The 25616-nt window shown below is 42.4% G+C and overlaps 1 protein-coding gene across 4 annotated transcripts in view; it reads right to left on the bottom strand.

The window, feature by feature from the left end:
* Positions 1–25616, bottom strand: part of MACROD2 (mono-ADP ribosylhydrolase 2) — a 2315241-nt gene that overhangs the window by 180825 nt on the left and 2108800 nt on the right. For all 4 annotated transcript variants that reach the window (XM_086335015.1, XM_086335014.1, XM_086335013.1 and 1 more), the window contains exons 10-11: positions 14174–14218; positions 2560–2643 (exon numbers count right to left, since the gene is read on the bottom strand). In XM_086335015.1, the coding sequence (XP_086191141.1) occupies positions 2560–2643; positions 14174–14218 (129 nt within the window). The remainder of the gene's footprint in view (positions 1–2559; positions 2644–14173; positions 14219–25616) is intronic.

A 25616-nucleotide genomic window follows, 5' to 3' on the forward strand; every position in this document is an offset into this window, starting at 1 on the left:
CTTCCTTCAACAAAATGAGTTCTAATTTCCAGAAGAGGGAAAGGGAAAAAGATTAGAGACACTGTGCTGCTTCCAGAAAGGAAAAAAAAGAGATTCTGACATTAACAAACTGCATGGTCTTGGGCAAGATAAAGAACCATTTGCAGTCTATTTTAAAAACAGTTTTGTAGAGAGAGAAAACGTGACCATATGCGCTCAAGATTCTTCTTCTGGATCAAAATACAGCTATTATGGTTTTAAACGCTAGAAAATCCAGGTGAATTTGTATTCTAACTCCACTCTGCATGGCCCTGTCTTTATACTACAAGGTGAGCCAAGGTGATTAGTAGTACCTGTCAGGGTTGGAAGCAGAGCAGGGAACCCAAAGGTAGGAGAGAAGTGAGAGGTCAAGCGATGGGGAGGACAGCTGAGTGATCTCTAAGAGAAAATACCAGGAGCACGTGTCACAAAGAGAGGAGCCAATGAGAGCAAGTTTGAGGAACATTCCTGACCTACTCTATTGTGCAAGAGATCACTAGGATGGTTATGGAAAGAAATCTCAAATAATTTATCTCAGGAGAAGGGCAGGAAGAGAAGGGAGTGACAGAGAATAAGATGGTTGGATAGCATCATCGACTCAATGGTCATGAGTTGGAGCAAACTCCAGGAGATAGTGAAGGACAGGGAACCCTGGCGTGCTGCAGTCCATGGGGTCGCAAAGAGCAGGACATGACTGAGCGACTGAAAAACAATAGGAGTAATGATAGTATTTTTGAGAAAAAAAAAATCAGTAGAAGCATTTTTCTGCACATAGAATAAGGAAATCCAGATAATAATGAATGCATATGTGTGCAAATGATTCTGAAGTTTCAACACATCAATGTAAGCATCTATTTGGTCTGAATATAACTAGGTAATTTTCTGAACTCAATAAAACCAACACAAGTTAATAGAACAAAAAATTAGAGAGATGACCAAGTTGGAAAATGATGGATAACTCTAAGGCAGGAAGATTGCAGAGAAGGGTCGTGACCCACATACCCCTTCTACCCAGTCCCTTTGCATATCCAGCAGGAGAGAATGATCGGGACTCTCTGAATCATGGGAGGAAGTGAGGCACAGGCAGCAACGTAACACCTGAATTGGGGACATGGTTCCTTTTGTCCAAATAGAAGCACTGCCAAGTGACGAGCGCCCCCATCATGCGACCACCTACCACTAGCACGTCAGACTCTGCTCCCTTCCTCACTCCTTTCCCAGCAGCTTTCTATTTCTGAAGACATTTCCGGAACAAACGTACAATTCCCATGTCTCCGTAGAAGGACTAGCATGTACATTTCACCGAGATGCTATGGACCGAATGGTCCTGGTAGCACATCCACAGGGACGGCACTTTTGTGACTCAGAGCAGATTCTGGGATGGTATATTTGGGTGAGGTGAAGATATATTATTGAGTCATATTGGGATTATGAGATGCTGCTCCTAAACAAAGCAAATTATTTAGCAAGTACACAAGTTTTCACATATTTGCAGGAATAACTCAGAAGAATTCCCCTGTTAATCAAGATGACTGTTGCAGTGTATGCTCCCAAGTGACCCCCAGGCTCTGGAAAACCACCTCTGACCTGGGTCACACCTGTGACAGGAACCTTTCAGTGAGGGGGAGCCTCTCCAGGGAAAGGAGACTGCTGTTCTGCTTCTAATTCATCTCCCAATCATGGTTTTAAGAGATTATCCAGGGAATGACCTAATTCCAGTAGGAGGTGGAGCCCTGGCTACTCTCCCAATCAGATATTAACAAAGCTTAACCACCTCCTGCCAGTTAGAGATGCTGGCCTTCTCCTTGGTTCTAAGTGTTCTCTTTGAATGATTCTAAGCTTTCCATGACCTTTCAATGAATTAGGACAATGTGTACCATATCATGGTCCTGCTTGTGATATTTACTAGAATAGCCACCACTGATGGAAAGCGGACCTGTGCTAGGCACTTTATACCCACTATTTCTACTGTTACTCCCTCACTCTGCACCCAGAGTTACTATGGATCATTTCTTCATAAAACAGCTCCTTTGGGCATACCCACCCAATGCATAAATGTGAAGATATGTTGGTTTCCAGAAAGGAAAAGAGAACAGTAAAGACAGGAAATGTTTCTATCACTCATTCCTGAGGTTTTGTTCTGGATCCAAATGTATTCATAAGAAAAAAAAAAAAAAAAGATCCCAATAAGACAACAGCTACTTTGCAACTCTTCACGTAGAGATCTGGACCTTCACCCTTATGTGATTTCAGAACACTGAAGTGGTAAGCAGTATCCACACTTGGCAGGAATGGAAAATACATTACACCGAGAAAATGATTTTCTACATTTGGTCTTTACCTTAAAATGATTCAAACCTGAATCTGCTATTTCACTCTCACATTCAGGGGAGAAAGGATAAAGGATAAAGAATTTCCCAGTGATTCTTGAACACTTAGAAATACCTGAATATGAGAGCATACACATAATTTACAAATTAAACAGAAATTTCTTTTCATGGTGTATTTTTTTTTTTTTAAGAGACAAAGAACTGGACTTACCCTCGCTGGAGTCTTTGGAGCCTTCTGGCTTCTTTGCTTTGCTCTTCTTGTGGGGTGGAGAGTGGTCTTTTGGCTCTAACCCCTCTGCAAGCACATAGATTTAGTACATTTTTATTTAAAAATCTCCCATTACGGGTTCAAAATTATCATGATGTTTAAAAATACATTTTTCTTACTAAATCCACATATAGAATGAAGCTTAACTGTAGGTTCACCTGACATTATGGCTGAGCTAAATTCTGGCAAAAATCTGGGCTTCTCCAATGAACATGAACTTGACGACTTAGAGCTTAGGCATAACCATTTTGTTATTGTTGTTGCCATCATTAATGATTCACAAGAATGTGAAACCATAAGAGCGCTTTTTAAATTAAAAAATTCTCCATTAGGCAACTCCAAATTATTATGATTATTCTCTAGGAGAGTTTGATTTAAAACTTCATGGGTTAACTGACAGATATCATTCTGCGGTTTCATTTTAGCCCTCAAAGTTTGGCTAGATGAGCTGTAAAGTCATCTCATTTGGGGGGAATGGGATGGGGCATGAAATTATTCTCCTTCTATTTAACAGATTTCTTTACCAATCCAGATTCTAAACAATTTCCATATGCCCCTGATTAAATTCCTGTGTTTCCCACTTTTCTCAATGCTCCTCCTGCCAAGGAGGCTGATGACAGATTCTAAAGACAGTTTTAGGAAAACTCTTTCGAATTCATCCCATTTGGATATGGGATACTTCGTTAAAAATTATATCTACAGCTCTGGCCTCTTTATTTCTCAAAGCTTATGTCTTCAGTTGTTCACGTGACATCTTATTTTGGATTTCGTCCATTGACTCCTCCAGGTCCGCTTTCCACCCTTCCTCCCTCCGGCTTTGGGACACTGGTCTCTATAGGCGGCACCAATGAAGTCCCCGTCTCTCTGGCTTCCTATTATATGCAGCCAATGGGGAGCCCAGGGCATTTATTTCCTAGGCTGCCAGTAGTCTTCAAGGACTAGTTATCTTCCTAAATCTAAGGTCACAGTTCCTACCAACCAACCCTCTCCTCATGGCCCTCCCTGTCTTCTAGGTCCTGAAACTACCACTACCCTGTTGCCTTTTCAGGGCTGGGAATTACCTGTACTCCACTCTTCCCAACCTAGTGATTCCCCTTTACTCTGCTCCCTTATATAAATAATGCCATGAGGCATTTCAAACAACGCAGCTGGAACAGTACACTGACGTCTGCAAATCTGTTCTCTCCGCAGTATCCCACCTCTCAAGGGAGAGTGTGACTTATCTACCCAGGAATTTAAACCCCAAACTGCGATATTATCCTTAATATTTCTCTTCAATTACTTCTCCAGTAAAGCAATTCCATCATAATGTGTCCTATGACCTCTGCTCCAAGATACAGCCGACGTCCATCTACTGTGCTCATTCTCTGCAGCCACCACCCTAGTCCAAACCAGCAGTATCTTTTACCTGGGTTACTACGATAGCCTTTTGGATTCTAACTCCTAGCTCTCTCATCTTCCTATAATCTATTCTGCACATAGCAGCCAGAGTTATCTTTTTTTTTTTTTCCTTTTTAAAAAAACTTTATTTTTTTTAATTGAAGGATAATTACTTTACAGAATTTTTTTGTTTTCTGTCAAACCTCAACATGAATCAGCCATAGGTATACATATATCCCCTCCCTTTTAAACCTCCCTCCCATGTCACCAGATCACCCTGTTTCCCTGTTTAGAAACCACTGCTCTTAGAATCGGAGAAGGCAATGGCACTCCATTCCAGTACTCTTGGCTGGAAAATCCCATGTACGGAGGAGCCTGGTAGGCTGCAGTCCATGGGGTCGCTAAGAGTCAGATACGACTGAGCGGCTTCACTTTCACTTTTCACTTTCATGCATTGGAGAAGGAAATGGCAACCCACTCCAGTGTTCTTGCCTGGAGAATCCCAGGGACGGGGGAGCCTGGTGGGCTGCCGTCTATGGGGTCTCACAGAGTAGGACACGACTGAAGCGACTTAGCAGCAGCAGCTCTTAAGAATAAGATCCAAATCCAGTCTCATGGGCCAGGAGAACAAGTCACTTGGGTTCCACCTACCGCATGAGCCCCATCTCCCATTTGTCTTTGGCTTCAGACTATTAGTTCCCTTCTTTCATTTCTAGGCTCGTTCTTGCCTCACGACCTTTACCCTTGCTGCTCTTCCTTTTTCCTGATGCACACATTCATATGCCTACCCCATTCCCATCTTTTAACATGGAGTCACATTCAACTCCCAGGGAAGGCTTTTCCTGACTACTTAATCTGAAGGGTCGCAAGGAAAATCTGTCACAGACACATTACCTGGTGTAACTGAAATTATCTTGCTCCCTTGTTTATTTATTATTTGTCTCCCTCCTATACCATCCTCCACCTTGAGACGGTAGGTTCCATGAGAAAGGGCATTTGTCTTTCGTAATCCTCTCTTGTGTCATTGGTGTCCAGCAGTGCCTGGAGAATTTCATTTCAAATTCTTTTTTATATCCTTATCACCCAGGCCTTTCTTTGAGACCAAGACATAATGGGGTTTGTGCCTAATTCTCACTCTCTTAGCAACTATTACCTATGCCAGGACTCTATACAATAGAGTTATGGTGACTCATTTTTCTTTTCCCATTTATTATAAAAAGAACAGAACAGAAAAATGCATTTGATAGATGTGCTATTAAAAACTTTGGCATTATGGACTATAAAGGGGTTTGGGCACTAGGTTAGGCCTTCTGTGGTTGCAAGGCAGTCACATCCAAGGTCATTACCACGACCAGGGTGAAAAATGTCACCAACGACTACATTAGCAACTCCCCCAAATTTCTGTCACCAGGTGTGGGTAGATATTGACCTTTCAGAATGGGTTCAGCAAAAACAGAAATGAGATGCTTGAAACAGCTCACTGAGCACAGATGCTGGGTTCAAAAGGATTCATAAAATGAGCAGAGCACCACTTGCAATATCCCTGGGAGAAGCCTCTCACCCTCCTTTGTGCCGAAATGCACTGTGTGCAACTGGGACCAAGGGGAGAGTTTCCAGTGCTGGGAGTTCAGCTCCAAACCAGCATTTCCAGAAAGTGAGTTGAGAATTAAATTGTGAATTCATGATTACCCACCTAAATGGGAGTTCTTGGGGAATGGGTGAGATTTAAAAAGACACCTCTGTGTCCACATTGTGAGCTATTTATAAACTGTAAACGCACTGGTGCTTCCTTTTTGAAGAAGCTGTAGGGCACTCCTGGGGTCACCAGTGGGCATAGATGCATGTTAGTTATGAGCAGCCATCTATGACAGGGGTCCCCAGTCTTCTGGGAGCCGGGAACTGGTTCCATGGAAGACAGTTTTTCCACAGACTTGAGAGGTGTACGGTCAGGGGTAATGTGTGCAATGGAGAGCGTAGAGGAAGCTTGTCTCCTTCCCCGGCTACTTACTTTCTGCCGTGAGGCTCAGATCCTAACAGGCCACAGGCTGGTACTGGTCCATGGCCCGGGGGTTGGGGACCTCTAGTCTGTGACACAGTATTTCACAACACCCACGGAGACACTCGACTGAAAGTGACTGCTACATATGGCCTCTGTGCTCACGTTTTCCTCTCCCTCTTAGCCTGGGAAAGCTAGAGGACCTTCCCCAATAGACCTCTCGCTTCTCCTTAACACTGTGTCAGCTTGTCTCTGTTTGCAGCAGAGGCTGAACCTCTGGGGTGTTGCCATAAGCATGGCTTTGTCCCCGAGGAACTCAACTGGGCTCTGGCTCTTGGGTGGCGGACCTGCCAGAGGTGGCTGCTGATTTTCTGTCCCTGGGCTCAGGTTGGGGTCCATTTCAAGAGTGCATGGTCTTGGAAGTGGAAGGACAGGGGGAAATATTTACTATGCTAGGATTAAATGACTTAAACAGGATCCTAGGCATTTAAGTCAGTCTATTTCTACCACCTCGAAGAGGGGCAGAGCCTCTCTTAGGATGACTCTATCTGACACCATCTGATATTGTTCCCCCTAAGCTTTGGATAATAACATTCTCCATCTCTTTGAGATGTTGGATATCCTAAGTGAGTTCATGTATATTAAGCAATAAGCACAAGGAACAGCTCAATTAAAATCCTGCTCAGCAAAGGGATGATGGGACTGATCTGAGCTGAGCCAGCCTGCATTAGCTGGTTGGACCCCTCTCCCCTCCACCCCTACATTCATTGGCTAATGTTTGGCAGTTTGAACAATACTATTTATACCAAAGAAATCTGCAAACTCTCCAAATTGGGGCTCCCCCACCCCCAACCAGAGAGTACATTTCCTGGCACCTCACTGGTTTTTGATATTCATATTATTTTTTACTAGCATTTACTAGCATTTGTTGACTGGTTGGTTCACACAAACAGGCCTTCACTAGTGTCAACTGCATTCTTAAAAATCCTTCCAGCACTACTTCTTGTATGAGAAGAAGAGGCGACGCAGGGCTCAGGGAAGGCTAGCTGTTAATGGTCTTAGGAGGCTCGATCAGACTCTTCTCAGACACCAGCACACTGGAGCATGAGACTGAACAGAAGTAAGCCTGCTCACAAATACTTGGCAAGGCCAGCTGGCCCTTCATGAACCCATCTTGCACAAAATCCCCCAGGATTTCAGCACTCAGATATTAGGAACAGAGAGCAGCTTCCCAAGCCCATTCTGCCTGAGTGACTAAGTGTCCTTGGACCACTGAGTGTGACATCAATGGCTGCATCCAACTGCTAGCGATAAATCCCAGAAAACTTGGCAGGACTAATATCAGAAATGATGATTCACTTAAGGCCCCTAAACCCCAAATGCTAACTCCAACCGTATGGGTTCTGTGTTAGTGTTAATGATTTCCTTGAACTCACTCTGTGGTTCAGATAGCAAGTAGCACCTTATTAAGAAGCCAGCCCCCTTTGCCTAGAAATGTGTACTTACATCACTTTGGGCAAGTGATCCTTAGCAAGATAAGGGCCTTAAACTATCTGGCTGAAAGGGCAGTGCTCCCTATGGATGAAGGATAGTCCAAGGACATCCAAGGATATTCCATGTGAAGTGCAAGCATTAACGCTAAATTCATGGAATTTAAGACAGGGTGAACAGTATGAAAAGGCAAAAAGATAGGACACTGAAAGATGAACTCCCCAGGTCAGTAGGTGCCCAATATGCTACTGGAGATGAGTGGGGAAATAACTCTAGAAAGAATGAAGAGACAGTGCCAAAGCAAAAATAACACCCAGGTGTAGATGTGACTGGTGATAGAAGCAAAGTCCGATGCTGTAAAGAGCAATATTGCATAGGAACCTGGAATGTTAGGTCCATGAATCAAGGCAAATTGGAAGTGGTCAAACAGAAGATGGCAAGAGTGAACATTGACATTTTAGGAATCAATGAACTAAAATGGACTGGAATGGGTGAATTTAACTCAGATGACCATTATATCGACTACTGTGGGCAAGAACCCCTTAGAAGGAATGGAGTAGCCATCATGGTCAACAAAAGAGTCCGAAGTGCAGTACTTGGATGCAATCTCAAAAACGACAGAATGATCTCTGTTCATTTCCAAGGCAAACCACTCAATATCATGGTTATCCAAGTCCTGACCAGTAACGCTGAAGAAGCTGAAGTTGAATGGTTCTATGAAGACCTATAAGACCTTCTAGAACTAACATCCCCAAAAGATGTCCTTTTCATTATAGGGGACTGGAATGCAAAAGTAGGAAGTCAAGTAACACCTGGAATAACAGGCAAATTTGACCTTGGAGTACAGAATGAAGCAGGCAAAGGCTAACAGAGTTTTGCCAAGAGAACACACTGGTCATAGCAAACACCCTCTTCCAAAAACAGAAGAAAAGACTCTACACAGGGATATCACCAGATGGTCAACACCAATATCAGATTGATTATATTCTTTGCAGCCAAAGATGGAGAGACTCTATACAGTCAGCAAAAACAAGACCGGGAGCTGACTGTGGCTCAGATCATGAACTCCTTATTGCCAAATTCAGACTTAAATTGAAAGAAGTAGGGAAAACCACTAGACCATTCAGGTATGACCTAAATCAAATCCCCTACGATTATACAGTGGAAGTGAGAAATAGATTTAAGGGCCTAGATCTGATAGATAGAGTGCCTGATGAACTATGGACTGAGGTTTGTGACATTGTACAGGAGACAGGGATCAAGACAATCCCCAAGAAAAAGAAATGCAAAAAGGCAAAATGACTCTCTGAGGAGCCCTTACAAATAGCTGTGAAAAGAAGAAAAGTGAAAAGCAAAGGAGAAAAGGAAAGATACATCCACTTGAATGCAGAGTTCCAAATAATAGCAAAGAGAGATAAGAAAGCCTTCCTCAGGGATCAGTGCAAAGAATAGAGGAAAAGAATAGAATGGGAAAGACTAGAGATCTCTTCAGGAAAATTAGAGATACCAAGGGAACATTTCATGCAAAGATGGGCTTGATAAAGGACAGAAATGGTATGGACCTAACAGAAGCGGAAGATATTAAGAAGAGGTGGCAAGAAGAACTATACAGAAAAGATCTTCATGACCCAGATAATCAGGTGGTGATTGATCACTCACCTAGAGCCAGACATTCTAGAGTGTGAAGTCAAGTGGTCTTTAGGAAGCATCACTACAAAGAAAGCTGGTGGAGATGATGGAATTCCAGTTGAGCTATTTCAAATCCTAAAAGATGATGTGGTGAAGGTGCCGCACTCAATATGCCAGCAATTTGGAAAACTCAGCAGTGGCCACAGAACTGGAAAAGGTCAGCTTTCATTCTAATCCCAATGAAAGGCAATGCTAAAGAATGCTCAAACTACTGTAAAATTGCACTCATCTCACACACTAGCAAAGTAATGCTCAAAATTCTCCAAGCCAGACTTTAACAGTACGTGATCCGTGAACTTCCAGGTGTTCAAGCAGGTTTTAGAAAAGACAGAGAAACCAGAGATCAAATTACCAAAAACCATTGGGTTATAAAAAAAGCAAGAGTTCCAGAAAAACACTTCTACTTCTACTTTACTGACTATGCCAAAGCCTTTGACTGTGTGGATCACCACAAACTGTGGAAAGTTCTGAAAGAGGTGGGCATACCAGACCATCTGACCTGCCTCTTGAGAAACCTATATGCAGGTCAGGAAGCAACAGTTAGAACTGGACATGGAACAACAGACTGGTTCCAAATAGGAAAAGGAGTACGTCAAGGCTGTATATTGTCACCCTGCTTATTTAACTTATATGCAGAGTACATCATGAGAAACGCCAGGCTGGATCAATCACAAGCTGGAATCAAGATTGCCAGGAGAAATATCAATAACCTCAGATATACAGATGACACCACCCTTATGGCAGAAAGTGAGGAAGAACTAAAGAGCCTCTTGATGAAAGTGAAAGAGGACAGTAAAAAAGCTGGCTTAAAACTCAACATTCATAAAACTAAGATCATGGCATCTGGTCCCATTACTTCATGGCAAATAGACGGGGAAACAGTGGAAACAGTGACAGACTATTTTTTGGGCTCCAAAACCACTGCAGATGGTGACTGCAGCCATGACATTAAAAGACACTTTCTCCTTGGAAGAAAAGTTATGGCCAACCTAGACAGCATATTAAAAAGCAGAGACATTACTTAGCTGACAAAGGTCCATGTAGTCAAGGCTATGGTTTTTCCAGTAGTCATGTAGGGATGGCAGAGTTGGACTATAAAGAAAGCTGAGCACCGAAGAATTGATGCTTTTGAACTGTGGTGTTGGAGAAGACTCTTGAGAGTCCCTTGGACTGCAAGGAGATCCAACCAGTCCATTCTGAAGGAGATCAGCCCTGGGAGTTCTTTGGAAGGAATGATGCTAAAGCTGAAACTCCAGTACTTTGGCCACCTCATGCAAAGAGTTGACTCATTGGAAAAGACCCTGATGCTGGGAGGGATTGAAGGTGGGAGGAGAAGGGGACGACAGAGGATGAGTTGGTTGGATGGCATCACCAACTCAATGGACATGAGTTTGAGTAAACTATGGGAATTGATGGACAGGGAGGCCTGGCATGCTATAGTCCATGGGGTCACAAAGAGTCATCCATGACTGAGCAACTGAAGTGAACTGACCAGTTTTTTCAATCTATGGTTCTTTAAATAATAAGCTATCCTGGGTATCAGTCAGTTCAGTTCAGTCGCTCAGTCATGTCCGACTCTTTGAGACCCCATGAATCGCAGCACGCCAGGCCTCCCTGTCTATCACAAACTCCCGGAGTTCACTCAGACTCATGTCTATCGAGTCAGTGATGCCATCCAGCCATCTCATCCTCTGTCGTCCCCTTCTCCTCCTGCCCCCAATCCCTCCCAGCATCCGGGTCTTTTCCAATGAGTCAGCTCTTCGCATGAGGTGGCCAAAGTACTGGAGTTTCTGCTTCAGCATCATTCCCTCCAAATCCCAGGGCTGATCTCTTTCAGAATGGACTGGTTGGATCTCCTCGCAGTCCAAGGGACTCTCAAGAGTCTTCTCCAACACCACAGTTCAGAAGCATCAATTCTTTGGCGCTCAGCCTTCTTCACAGTCCAACTCTCACATCCACACATGACCACAGGAAAACCATAGCCTTGACTAGACGAACCTTTGTTGGCAAAGTAATGTCTCTGCTTTTTAATATGCTATCTAGGTTGGTCATAACTTTCCTTCCAAGGAATAGTAATTGATATTTTAATTGAAATTTTGCCTTGGGATTTATGTTTTACAAAAGGGAAGCAGAGTCCTTGTCTTAAGTTGAATTTTCTCAGAAAACAAAGAGACAAACATTTGAGTGCAAGTATTAATTTGAGATTGTCCCAGGAAGCAGCAGAGGGGAGCAAGGAAGTAAGACCAGAAAGGGAGGGCAACCAATAAGTGTATTAATGAGAAAGTTCAGCTGTGGACAATTCATTTCTATTAGGAGCCTCTGGGTGATAGTATTGAATCCCTCTGTCTAATATTACATATTGCCAATGATACTGGAAATGTGAATAGTCTGATTTAAAATGTGCGTGTGAAATACACACAAATTTTATTATTTTTTTTTTTAGTTTGCAATATTGTATTGGTTTTGCCACACATTGACATACACACAAATTTTAAAATCTTAGTATGGAAAAATAAAGAATGCAAAATATCTGACCAATTTTTATATTACTTATGTGGAAATGATAATATTTTTGATACGTTACATACAATGTTAATTTCACTTGTTTATTTTTACCTTTTTCAAGGTGACTAAAAGAAAATCTGCAATTATCTGAATTATCAGGCTTCCATTTGAGGCTCCTGTTAGATTTCTACTGGGCAGTGCTGGCCTAGGACATGCCTCAGATGCATCCCACAATGGTATTGATCAACCATCTCCTGCCCAACCTTGGCTGAGAGGTACTCCAGAGAAGTTAACTCCCTGATGCTTTGAGTTTTCTTTCACAAACAGAGACAAGAACTTTCCTTAGAAAGCTTCCCGTGTTATACAACAACCGGACTGCCAAGGGGGCCCCAGGTAGGGAGCCCAGAGCCACTGTCTTGTCCCTCCTCCCCCTCCTTCATTCCGCTCCTGACTTTGAGACCCTCCCTCTGCGTACCATGCCCCCTGAATCCATGGCCCTGGGGAGACCAGAGGTACAAGAGTGGATAGAACGTCAGGTCAATGTTCCAGGGAACTGTTACTACCGAAAAGAACTGATATTATTCCTCCACGGGAAAGTGGGAGGTCAGGTGAGCGACAGAGATTGAACTTCACAAGAAGGATGGTCTTAACCAAACCCTGCCCAACGAGACTGTCTGCTGCACAGTTTAAAGAGCTCCCTGTTTGTGGAGCTGTTCGGAACCAAGTTGCCAGTGATTTGTAGGGAGTCCCGGCAGCAATAGGAGGTCACACAAAATGAAGGTCTCTAAGATATGTATTTCAGTTCTGAAAACAGGCCCCATCTTGCGTCTAGAGCAGCGTCACGCCATAGTGAGAAACACGGGGCTCTCCTCCCATAGAACTGAGCCCTGTACTTTCTAATATCTGTCAGATACGTTGAGTAAACAAAGTGATCACCAAGTATTCAAGGAACATTTCAGGTATGATATCTCATTCAGTCCCCCGAACAAGACTGTATGGTAAGAGTTATTGCCATCAGAAGTGTAAACTGAGGCTAACAGAGAAAACTCTAATCCAAAGTCTTTAAGTGGAGGAGCTAGGATTGAATCCAGGCCAAATGATTGATGTATTCATTATCAAGCTCATCTTGACCTTAGGTCAGAACCAGTGTTTTTAACCACTAGATTTCTCTCATCAAACACTGGTCTTTTATTTGAGGGGCAGGCATGTATCTCACTTTCTGATAATGAGAACAATATATCACATGTACAAAATGCATTTCCCAAAGAATCCCTCAGCCATTTTTCAGGTCCTACCTGCTATAAGACCGTCACTGATTCCCATCAGGAAACTGAATCTATTCTCTGCTTCTCTGAGGCTGGGTGGGCTTGAGAAGAACCATTCCAAAGAAAAGAGCGTGGTGGAAATAATTCTATGGGATTCTTGAGGATGAGTCTTAAGATAGAAATGTGTTTGGCTCGCTCACTCTCTAGAGAAACCGAAAGGAAACTGGCCACTGGAAGGAGCCCAGAACACAGAAGGAGGCTATGCACACGTGTTTCAGAAAACTGCCCCAGCCAAGGTCTCAGGTGCCAGGCCTGTCAATCACCAGCCAGACATATTGCTGCTGCTGTTTAGTCCCTAAGTCACATCCGACTCATTGTGACCCCATGGACTGTAGCCCGTCAAACTCCTCTGTCCACGGGATTTCCCAAACAAGAATACTGGACTGGGTTGCCATTTTCTCCTCCAAGGTATCTTCCCAACCCAGGGATCGAACCCAGGTCTCCTGCTTGGCAAGCAGATTCTTTACCACTGAGCTACCTATGAAACCCCAACAGCCAGACATATATGAGTGAACAAATCTTCTGGTGATTCTAACCCCCAGCTGGTGAGTCTTCCTGTTAAGGCCTCAGATTCTGTGAAGGAGCATTATCAAATCAGTCCTGCTGTGAATTTCCGACCCACAGAATATTTCAGCATATATGTGGGTGCTTTAGCCACTAAGTTTTGGGGGTGACTTGTTATACACTTCCAGTAACGACATCATGGTCCAATTTTACCTTAGCTCTCAGCTCGAAGTCAAGTTTAATGTTTAAATACAGTAACTTTGTTAGTTATGAGTGGGGCTTCCATGGTGGCTCAGATGGTAAAGAATCCACCTGCAAAGCAGTAGACCTGGGTTCGATCCCTGGGTCAGGAAGATTCCCTGGAGAAGGAAATGGCAACCCATTCCTGTATTCTTGCCTGAAGAATCCCATGGACAGAGGAGCCCAGTGGGCTATAGTCCATGGGGTCACAAATAGTTGGACATAACTGAGCGACTAACACACACCCACACACCCACCCACGCATACACATATTAGCTATGAGTTAGAATGACCACTTTCTTATTTTGTAACCTTGAGTGTACATTTCTATTATTTTAGCCTTATTTTGTCTTTCTTTGGAAGATATAAGGTGTACATCAACAACAAATGATCCTTGTCTATCCCCTAAGAATAAAAACATTAATACCTGAATCTTCCTTCATGTCAACATCTTCTTCTTCATTATCATCATCTATTAAAAAATAAGAAAAACTCATATGAAAGCTAGAAATACCACTATTTGCTAATTTGACTAACAAAAAAATAGAGCTAAAGAAAACATTTAGTAGAAAAGAGTATTAAATCATGACTTTCCATTGACTTATATTATCATGCTTAATTAGGAATAAAGTATATACTTTAGAGCACAATTTAATAGCTAGGGTTTATATTTCCTTTAAAAAATTATTACATATTTTATAACAAAATATACATGCAATAATGTTTCACTTATAAAAGTTATATATGGTCACTTTGCTCACTTCAATTCATAAAAAAAATAAAAATCACAGATTTTAAATGTCACATTTTCTGCATTTATTAAAGGTGTGTAAGCTTACCTGAAATAACTAAGAAATGCAGGCATCACCATTTTATTGTAGGCTGACACACCATCCAACCCTTGCCCTGCACCAGGAAACGTGCTTGTTTGCAACACGTGGAAACCCACGCCTTTAACCATGTACTTTCAAGTATCCCTACCTACTGCTGCTCCATTCCTACTTAACCCCTCTCATCTCACCTTCTACAGTAAGTCCCTTTGACAGGACCCAGACGTATGCTTCCTCTGCCTGCTGAATGGCTTATTTGTTTTTCTGAACTGTTATATGTTTTCATCTCCTCTCCTTATACGTTCCTCATATCCAGCCAGTGCCAAATCCTGTCCTATTTCCATATTTCTTCTCCTCCACCCACATCATTGCACCCAAATCCCAACTCTCAGCACCATTCACTTCCTGGGTTTTTTGGTTTCCCGACTGTCCTACTCTTCTTCCCACTTCTGACACCAATTCCCTTTACATGTAGCTGTCAAATCAGTATTAAAACACTGCTCGCAGCTAATTCACAACTACTAGACAACCTCTCTGTCTAATGAGAAAAGTCTACATCTTTGGAGTAACACTCAAGGCCGACAATATCTGGTTCCAACCACGCTTCTCAGTTTCACCAGCCCTGTTCCACTCATGCTGCCAACTACACGCATGGCAACGCTTGGCTCTTCCTTATTTCCTGCGGCTTCCTTTAGCTTCCTTCCTCCTGCCTCGGTCCTGGAAGCAATGCTTTTCTCCATCTCTGTTCACACTTATACTTCCAGGCCAAGCTGAGGCACTGTAACATCTGCTCCACCCAAATTTGAATGAATAATGTTCTCTTTGGTACCTTATTTTCACTGCCTTCTGAGTATAGACTCTAAGGGCCTTTAGGCTTAGATATGTATACTGGCTCCTCCACCTACACATTCACCATGTATGTGTTCCTGGAGAAATTACCTAATATTCCTGGGTTTCAAGTTCATCAGCTATAAAGTGAAATAAAAATAGTGCCTCCTACAGAGTTATTGTGAGGATTAAATGAGATAATATAAAATAAAACACTAGGACAGCTACTGAAACATCATTTAACGCTAAGTTCAGTTCAGTCGCTCAGTCGTGTCGACTCTTTGTGACCCCATGAATCACAGCATGCCAGGCCTCCCTGTCCATCACCAATTCCCGGAGTTCACTCAAACTCACGTCCATTGAGTCAGTGATGCCATCCAGCCATCTCATCCTCTGTCATCCCCTTCTCCTGCTGCCCCTAATCCCTCCCAGCATCAGAGTCTTTTCCAATGAGCCAACTCTTTGCATCAGGTGGCCAAAGTATTGGAGTTTCAGCTTTAGCATCAGTCCTTTCAAAGAACACCCAGGACTGATCTCCTTTAGGATGGACTGGTTGGTCCAAGGGACTCTCAAGAGTCTTCTCCAACACCACAGTTCAAAGGCATCAATTCTTTGGCGCTCAGCTTTCTTCACAGTCCAACTCTCACATCCATACATGACCAAAGGAAAAACCATAGCCTTGACTAGATGGACCTTTGTTGGCAAAGTAATGTCTCTGCTTTTCAATATGCTATCTAGGTTGGTCATAACTTTCCTTCCAAGGACTAAGCGTCTTTTAATTTCATGGCTGCAATCACCATCTGCAGTGATTTTGGAGCCCAAAAAGATAAAGTCTAACACTGTTTCCCCATCTATTTCCCATGAAGTGATGGGACCAGATGCCATGATCTTCATTTTCTGAATGTTGAGCTTTAAGCCAACTTTTTCACTCTCCTCTTTCACTTTCATCAAGAGGCTTTTTAGTTCCTCTTCACTTTCTGCCATAAGGGTGGTGTCATCTGCATATCTGAGGTTATTGATATTTCTCCCAGCAATCTTGATTCCAGCTTGTGCTTCATCCAGCCCAGCATTTCTCATGATGTACTCTGCATATAAGTTAAATAAGCAGGGTGACAAAATACAGCCTTGACATACTCCTTTCCCGATTTGGAAGCAGTCTGTTGTTCCATGTCCAGTTCTAACTGTTGCTTCCTGACCTGCATATAGGTTTCTCAAGAGACAGGTCAGGTGGTCTGATATGCCCATCTCTTTCAGAATTTTCCACAGTTATTGTGATCCACAGTCAAAAGCTTTGGCATAGTCAATAAAGCAGAAATAGATATTTTTCTGGAATTCTTTTGCTTTTTTGATGATCCAACAGATGTTGGCAATTTGATCTCTGGTTCCTCTGCCTTTTCTAAAACCAGCTTGAACATCTGGAATTTCATGGTTCACGTATTGCTGAAGCCTGGCTTGGAGAATTTTGAGCATTACTTTACTAACGTGTGAGATGAGTACAATTGTGCAGTAGTTTGAGTATTCTTTGGCATTGCCTTTCTTTAGGATTGGAATGAAAACTGACCTTTTCCAGTCCTGTGGCCACTGCTGAGTTTTCCAAATTTGCTGGCATATTGAGTATAGCACTTTTACAGCATCATCTTTCAGGATTTGGAATAGCTCAACTGGAATTCCATCACCTCCACTAGCTTTGTTCATAGTGATGCTTTCTAAGGCCCACTTGACTTCACATTCCAGGATGTCTGGCTCTAGGTGAGTGATCACACCATTGTGATTATCTGGGTCGTGAAGATCTTTTTTGTATAGTTCTTCTGTGTATTCTTGCCACCTCTTCTTAATATCTTCTGCTTCTATTATGTCCATACCATTTCTGTCCTTTATCGAGCCCATCTTTGCATGAAATGTTCCCTTGGTAGCTCTAATTTTCTTGAAGAGATCTCTAGTCTTTCCCATTCTGTTGTTTTCCTCTATTTCTTTGCAAGGATCACTGAGGAAGGCTTTCTTATCTCTCCTTGCTATTCTTTGGAACTCTCCATTCAAGTGGGTATATCTTTCCTTTTCTCCTTTGCTTTCACTTCTCTTCTTTTCACAGCTATTTGTAAGGCCTCCCCAGACACCCATTTTGCTTTTTTTCATTTCTTTTCCATGGGGATGGTCTTGATCCCTGTCTCCTGTACAATGTCATGAACTTCAGTCCATAGTCCATCAGGCACTCTATCAGATCTAATTCCTTAAATCTAATTCTCACTTCCACTGTATAATCATAAGGAATTTGATTTAGGTCATACCTTGAATGGTCTAGTGGTTTTCCCTACTTTCTTCAATCTAAGTCTGAATTTGGCAATAAGGAGTTTGAGCCACAGTCAGCTCCCGGTCTTGTTTTTGCTGACTGTATAGAGCTTCTCCATCTTTGGCTGCAAAGACTATAATCAATCTGATTTCGGTGTTGACCATCTGGTGATGTCCATGTGTAGAGTCTTCTCTTGTGTTGTTGGAAGGGGGTGTTTGCTATGACCAGTGGGTTCTCTTGGCAAAACTCTGTTAGCCTTTGCCCTGTTTCATTCTGTATTCCAAGGCTAAGTATTAGCTATTTTTACCATCAATTCCCACAGCCTAGTAACTCGTAAACTATCTGTTTTCCATAGGCCCACCTCTAGATCATAAATCCTACAAAGATAAAAACATCTGTGTTCTTTTGTCTCCCATGGCACCTAATCCAATTGCTTATACATTGGAATCGAGAAAGAAATTTCTGCTGAATTAAATTTTTGTGATTTTTGTTTTGTTTTTATCTCATTTTGTATTAGCCAAACTGGAGAATTCCTAGTTTATACTTTCTAAGTGTTTCCTGCATATCAGGACAGCATGTATTTAGAGGATGGTCTGTAAGCAAAGGGACTCAGTCAAGATTTGCAACTTCCTAGCCAGATTTATTCAATATACCATTTCTCAAAGTGTTAATTATTAATGAAGATTAGGGGCTGCCGTCTATGGGGTCGCACAGAATCAGACGCGACTGAAGTGACGTAGCAGCAGCAGAGATATAATAGCAGAAGTGGAAAATGCATTTAATTTGAAGTGTTACACAGATAATTCTTGATGGCCACAGTTACATTTCAAAGAAGTAAAATTTCTTTCATTCAGATTGTTAGAAACAGTTGTGATTTTCTACATAATTTTTTTTTCATTCTTTTTATGAATATAATTTTAGGAGGAAGAATAGCTATTTCTTGGAAATGTGGTTTTCTAACCAAATGATTACCTAAATTCTACAAAGTAAACTTCACATATTTTTTTCTAAACTTAATATATTAAAATAGAATTTTTTTCCCAAAACTGCCTAAAATATATAGAATCATCTCTATGACAACAGACCCTGTGGAATCTCAGAGTGGGATGGAAAAGACTATATTTTCTAGGGGAAAATAAAGGAAATGTCAAAGATCTCTCAATTGCTCCCCTTGTATCCATTTGTCTTTCTGATAAACACTAATTGGTAGCCTAGTATGTGCAAGGCTCATACTAGGTACTTTGGCCACCTCATGCGAAGAGTTTACTCACTGGTAAAGACTCTGATGCTGGGAGGGATGGGGGTAGGAGAAGAAGGGGATGGCAGAGGATGACATGGCTGGATGGCATCACTGACTCGATGGACGTGAGTCTGAGTGAACTCTGGGAGTTGGTGATGGACAGGGAGGCCTGGCGTGCTGCGATTCATGGGGTCGCAAAGAGTCGGACACGACTGAGCGACTGAACTGAACTGAACTATGTACAAGGCTTGTGTTTGGCGAAATAGAAAACACAAAAATAAATCAGACACTTAAATAAAACTTTATCTAGAAACTTACCAAGAGTAAGGAAACTAAGACATGCAGAGAAATTCAAATATATGATGCAGAGTAATCATTGCCATTACAAAAGGTGCCAGAGGAGGGATGGATGCTTCTAGTCAAGGCTACTGGGAAGGGTTCTCAGAAAATGTGACCTCAGAGCGTATATTTGAAAATAGACTCTATTGATAGCATAGGGATGATAAAACTACCATTCTTCTAGAGTTGGTAATACATGTAAAGTGCTTATACAGAAGGAATATTCAATAAATACTGGCTGTCACTGTCATCAAGTCATTATTATTACTACATGTACTAGCTAACCATGTACTGGCCAATATTATGTGCCAGAACCATGGGAGGCTTTGGAGATACAAGAGGACACTCCCCTCCCTCAAAGACCTCATAAAGAGGTGGGTGGCATAGGAAAGCAAAACCAGAAAGCAAGGGAGCTGGAAGCCTTGTATGCAAATCCTGCCAGTCACTTTGTAAAAGGCTGCCCTGGAGGGGAGGGTAATTCCATGACATTTCTCACTCCCCTGCTGGTGTAAAGATTTCCACTTGAATTTTGTTTCAAGTCTGCTTCTGGAGTCAGGGAGAGGGTTGGGTATTCAAAGTAAGACAAGGTTAATGGAGCTCAAGCAGAGGGAAATGCAGCTAAAAACACTTGGATGTGACCACTCAAGATGCTTTGAAGGCAATAAAACTAGCTCTTAATGGCTAAAGGGAGAATTTACAGAACTTTGGATAAAATGATCTGTACTACTATTGAAAGGTCTTCTTTGGTCCATGCTGAATATGGTGGTTAATTTTATGTATCAACATGACTGGACTGTAGAGTGCCCAGACATTTGCTGAACACTATTCTGAGAGTGTCTGGGAGGAGGATTCTGGATGAAATTAACATTTGAATCCATAGACTGAGTAAAGCAGATTGTCACCCCATGGATCTCATCCAATTTGTTAGGATGACCCTCCCCCAAGTAAGAGGGGACTCTTTCTGCCAGATTACCTACCTCTGTGCTGAGACACTGAATATCTTGTGTCTTTGACCTCAAACTGGAACAAGGGCTCTTCCAGGGTCTCAAGCCTGTCAGCATCTGGATTGAAACTACACTATCGACTCTCCTGGTTCTCAAGCTTGCCCACCACAGATCTTGGGACTTGTTAGCCTTCATAACTGTGGGAGCCATTTCTTTATAACACATCTCTTTCCATATCTATATTGTTGGTTCTGTTTCTCTGAAGAATCTTGATTACTACACCAGGTTGAAGCATTTAAAGTGTATCCTGAGAACCAACTTTAAGTAGAGAAGTAACATACCATCCATTGAGTGATAACTTGTTTTTTTATGAGAGAAATTTACTTTAAAAATGCCTTCATATTTTGGTATTCGTGTTACAATCAAGCAAGAGTCCTTTGGTCTGCAAAGCACCTAATGTGCTGTTACTTATTAATGAAATCCAGTTTAGTACAAGTACAACATTATTCTACGTAATGTGCTCACTGGAGCCATTTTTACTCAACACATTTCTAGCAATAATTTTTTTTTTTCCCAAGCAAAAGCTGGAACCAAAAGACAATGTATAAAAGAAGATGATAGTCTATGGAGATGGGAGTCATGCCATTCAAACTTGGAAAGAAGTTAAGACATGTTTGGAGCATGGGCAGAGAGGTGCCCTTTTAACAGTTCTTTAAGCATCCTACTTCTTTGTTAGAGGAGAAAAATAAAATATAAGGTTCTCAGCCAAAGTGATACCATTTCAAAATAGAGAGCAATCCATCAGCTGGTATTATTCTGTATGTTCAGAAATGCCAACTCCAGAAAATCCTCTTTCCTTCCTCTGCCGGGGCTTCCCTGGTAGCTCAGTTGGTGAAGAATCCATCTGCAATGCGGAGACCTGGGTTCAATCCCTGGGTTGGGAAGATCCCCTGGAGAAGGGGACCGCTACCCACTCCAGTATTCTGGCCTGGAGAATTCCATGGACTGTATAGTCCATGGAGTTGCAAAGAATCAGACACGATGAGCGACTTTCACTTCACTTCCTCTGCCAAGGGCACCCAGAGACTAAGGCTCAGTTTCATCTGAAGGGGCCTCTTTGATATGAATTTCATAATGGATACAATTTGTATTCATTTCACTATCAGATTAACCTGTTGAATTCTTCACAGAAAGTACAAATATGACTAAGGTTCTTATTTAGATCAAATACAAGTATGAAAAACAACTAGTTTTCAGTAACACCTAGCTCTGTACACTTCAGAAACCCCTTCATAAGGAAGCATTTTACCTACTTTCACAGCTATCTACTTTATCTTTTATGGGAGATTGAGTTGATATGAAAGATTGTTGGCTTAAAGATATCTGTTTTTGGAGAAGGTAAATAGTAATAACAAATGGTCCCACGCTTCCTTGAAAGACAAAGTATACCACAGGTTTTGCAATGACTTAGGGTTTGCCTCTTCTCTACTTACCTAGAGTTCCCATAATTAATGCAGTCTTTGAGGGAAGTAAAAAGAAAACAGACAAACTACAAAACCCCAAAGAACTTCAGTCTAAAGTGCGGTCTCTGGACCAGCAGCATCATTGGCATTATCATCTGATAACTTGTTAGAAATGCAAGTTCTTGGGTCCCATTAAAGATCACAAGTTCTCAGGGAGGGACCCATCACTCTGTGTTTTAATAAGCCCTCCAGGTGATGCTCATATAAGCTGATATTCCAAAGTACTACTTGTGCACTGGAGGAGAATCTTTCAAAAGCAGTAGCTGCCTCACTTTACATCCAAGCTAAGCTAACTTGGATGCTTAACCAATACTGATGCTGGTAAGGGATACCCAAACCACATGGTTTCTGGGAGCAAGAAACAGTTCTTCTCCTTATAAGATAACATATGCTTGAAATCACCCAGCTAACACATAGCTGGAAGGCATGGTTATCATGGTCCATGGCCAGGACCCTCAGATTGGCTGAGGGACATGTACATGGATGGACATGTACATGTCCATTGAAGCTCCAGCTTCATTCAAAGAGACCTGTGGGTTGCATGGACAAAGGAGTGTGTTACAAGGAAAGTTACCCTCATGGACTATTAAGGCAGCCTCTCCACTCCCAGGCAGGGGGTGGGTGGAGGTGGGGGGAAAACGAATGACAGGCACGTGAAATAGATAAAACAATACTGTCGTCAAAACTTCAGGGACACCCCCGCATATGGGCAAGTCTGTAAAGCAGAACAATTACAGTGATCTCGGCTTTTATTTCATGAGCACCCAAGTCCTCTCTCCTAAGGCTTAATTTTCACAGCACAGGCTTTTTATTTATCCTTTATTTTTTAAATAATTCATTATCCACAGCTTCTAGGAGCAGTTTGCATTTGCAGAGAAAGGAGATAGCATTAGCAAAAACACAATGCTCCAAACTTTTCAGGATTTCCATGAAGTAGGAAAGATAAGGGTATCCTCATGGCTTCTTGGGAAACTTGACAAAGCAGAAATTGGAAGCAAGGAAAGACATAAAGATGAATTCCTCACAGAGTGAGTATCTTGCATTACATTGAAAACCGGGGCCCCCTGGATCTAACAAATTGCTAAATTTACTTTATGGAAGGTCCCTGAGAGGGCCAGGAGAGAGTTTTTTTTTAAAGTCAAAAAAATTTTTTTTTCTCCTTCTCCCACCTGGTCATTGACCTAAGAGGAGCACTCAAAGCTCATTCATTTATAAATAAATCAATAAGTAAAAGGCATTGCTCAGAAAACTGCATGGTTCTGCTGTTTCTGGTTTGGCCAACTAGGTACATGATGGTACCAATCCCTAAGATATAGGGTTCAGGAGTGGGGCGATGGGGAAGGGGAGACTTTGGATTTAGTTTTAGATGTGTTGAGTGAGACATGCTGAGGGACTCTTGGCTGGAGATGGTCGTGTGCAGTGAGGATACAGAGAGAAGTGGAGACAGGATGCCCAGGCAGGTGAAATAAAGGCTGCAAAGGGTCACATGGAGTCACGTGATCAAATATTCACTGGTTTCAAAAACCACACTCCACCCACCCAACAGGTTTTGATAACCTCCACAAGGACAGCAGCTGTAGCAGGGTAGAGAGAACCGCATAATTGCTGTGGACTGCTGAGTAAATAGCAAGTGAAGGAGATCGATACCTCTTCAGAGATATTTGGCTGAGATCCCACTCCTGGGCATGTACTTGGGCAAAACTATCATTCAAAAAGATACATGCAACCCAAAGATCATAGCAGCACCATCTACAACAGCCAACACACGGGAACAACCTAAATTTCCATCATCGGCTGAATAAAATACTGTGTTGTGCTATGCTTAGTCACTCAGTCATGTCTGGCTCTTTGTGACCCTATGGACTAGCCTGCCAGGCTCCCCTGTCCATGGGATTCTTCAGGCAAGAATAGTAGAGTGGGTTGCCATGCCCTCCACCAGGGGATCTTCCCAACCCAGGGATCGAACCCAGGTATCCCACATTGCAGGTGGATTCTTTACCGTCTGAGCCACCAGGGAAGCCCATGAGTACTGGATTGGGTAGCCTTCTCCAGGGGATCTTCCTGACTCAGGATTTGAACTGGTGATCTCCTGAATGAAATACTGCTGCTGCTACTGCTAAGTCACTTCAGTCGTGTCCGACTCTGTGTGACCCCATAGACGGCAGCCCAACAGGCTCCCCCGTCCCTGGGAGTCTCCAGGCAAGAACACTGGAGTGGGTTGCCATTTCCTCCTCCAATGCATGAAAGTGAAAAGTGAAAGTGAAGTCGCTCAGTCGTGTCTGACTGTTTGCGACCCCATGGACTGCAGCCCACCAGGCTCCTCCGTCCATGGGATTCTCCAGGCAAAAGTACTGGAGTGGGGTGTCATTGCCTACACAGCCATAAAAAAAATGAAATAATGCCATTTGCAGCCACATGGACAGACCAAGTCAGACAGAGAAAGGTAGATACCGTATAATATCACTTACATGTGGAATCTAAAATACGACACAAATGAATTTATCTGAAACAGAAACAGACTCACAGGCCTAGGAAAGAGACTTGTGGTTGCCAAAGGGAAGGAGATGTGGGGGAGGGATGGAGTGAGAACTTGGCATTAGCAGATGCAAACTATTATATATTGAATGGACAGACAACAAGGCCCTCTGAATAGCACAGGGAACTATATTCAACATCCTATAATAAAGAATGTGAAAAATGTTATATGTATATGCAGAACTAAATCACTCTGCTGTACAGCAGAAATGAACACAACTTTGTAAATCAATTGCCCTTCAGTAAAATAAATTTGGAAAGAAGATGTGGCTGAGGGCATAAGTCAGGTCTACGCATACGGTGTCATGTAGGTTGGAGGATTTTCACCTACTCTATTGTTTATTCTTACTTCTGTGTCTTATTAGAAATTATTTCATTTATACACTATTCTCAAAAGTTACTGTTACTCTTCCCACACCTGCCTCAATGTTTTCAACTACACAGCAGAAAGCAGTCTACCCAGGACTTTTGAGGACTCTTTCTGAAGCACCTTGTAGGGGTTTTTTGTACAGATGCCTACAGCATCCGCCCTTCTGCCAGCAGCATTTTGCCTTCTCTTTTATCAGAACTCCCTAATGAGATCAAACTCTGCTTAGTCAAGGCTTGTGTCCTTAGGTCTTTATTTGTTCTGCTGTTTATCAGCATTTGCTACACACACTGCACATTCTTCCCCTTTGAAGAGACCGATGGCTTTCTGTCTAGGCCTGCTGCTTGTTCCTGCATTCGGGTTGCCTGGTTACAGCAACACTTCACTGGATTTTCATTGAAGGCAAAATGTGTTTGTAGCTTTTGAGGCCCATCAAGTGGAAATGGTTAGTACCCCATTTCCTAAGAAGGCAGTCAACTCCTTTATGCACATTACAGAAAGCAGGTCTTGCATAATTCTAAGCATCAATGCGACCTGCACATTAAAAATGTACAAATGAGCACAAAAGTGCCAAGTCCCTGTAAATATCCATAATTATAGAAAACTTTGAGTTCTTTCACTCTATAGATTTTTCTATGCACCGAATGTGCCATTTTAAATAAAAACAATGTGCAATTCAGACCGGGTCAACAATTTGCTTGAGTTCCCTTTACTTATTCAAAGACAACTGATGAATTAGTTCACTGGTGCTGCTGTAAAAAATTTCTATGTACTTAGTGCCTTACAACAACTCAAAATTATCATGTTACAGTCCTGTGGATGAGAAGTCAGACGTGGACCTAACTGGGTTAAACAAGGTGTTGGCAGGGCTGCAATCCTTCCTGCGGGCTCTAGAGGAGGATCTGTACCTTCAACCTTGCAGCTGCTAGAGGCCACGCACATTCCTCAGCTCACGGCCCCCTTTGCATCACGAAAGC

The sequence above is a fragment of the Bos grunniens genome, chromosome 13 (assembly GCF_055505025.1).
Source record: "Bos grunniens cultivar Pamir isolate PY7600 chromosome 13, Bosgru_T2T1.0, whole genome shotgun sequence".
Lineage (NCBI taxonomy): Eukaryota > Metazoa > Chordata > Mammalia > Artiodactyla > Bovidae > Bos > Bos grunniens.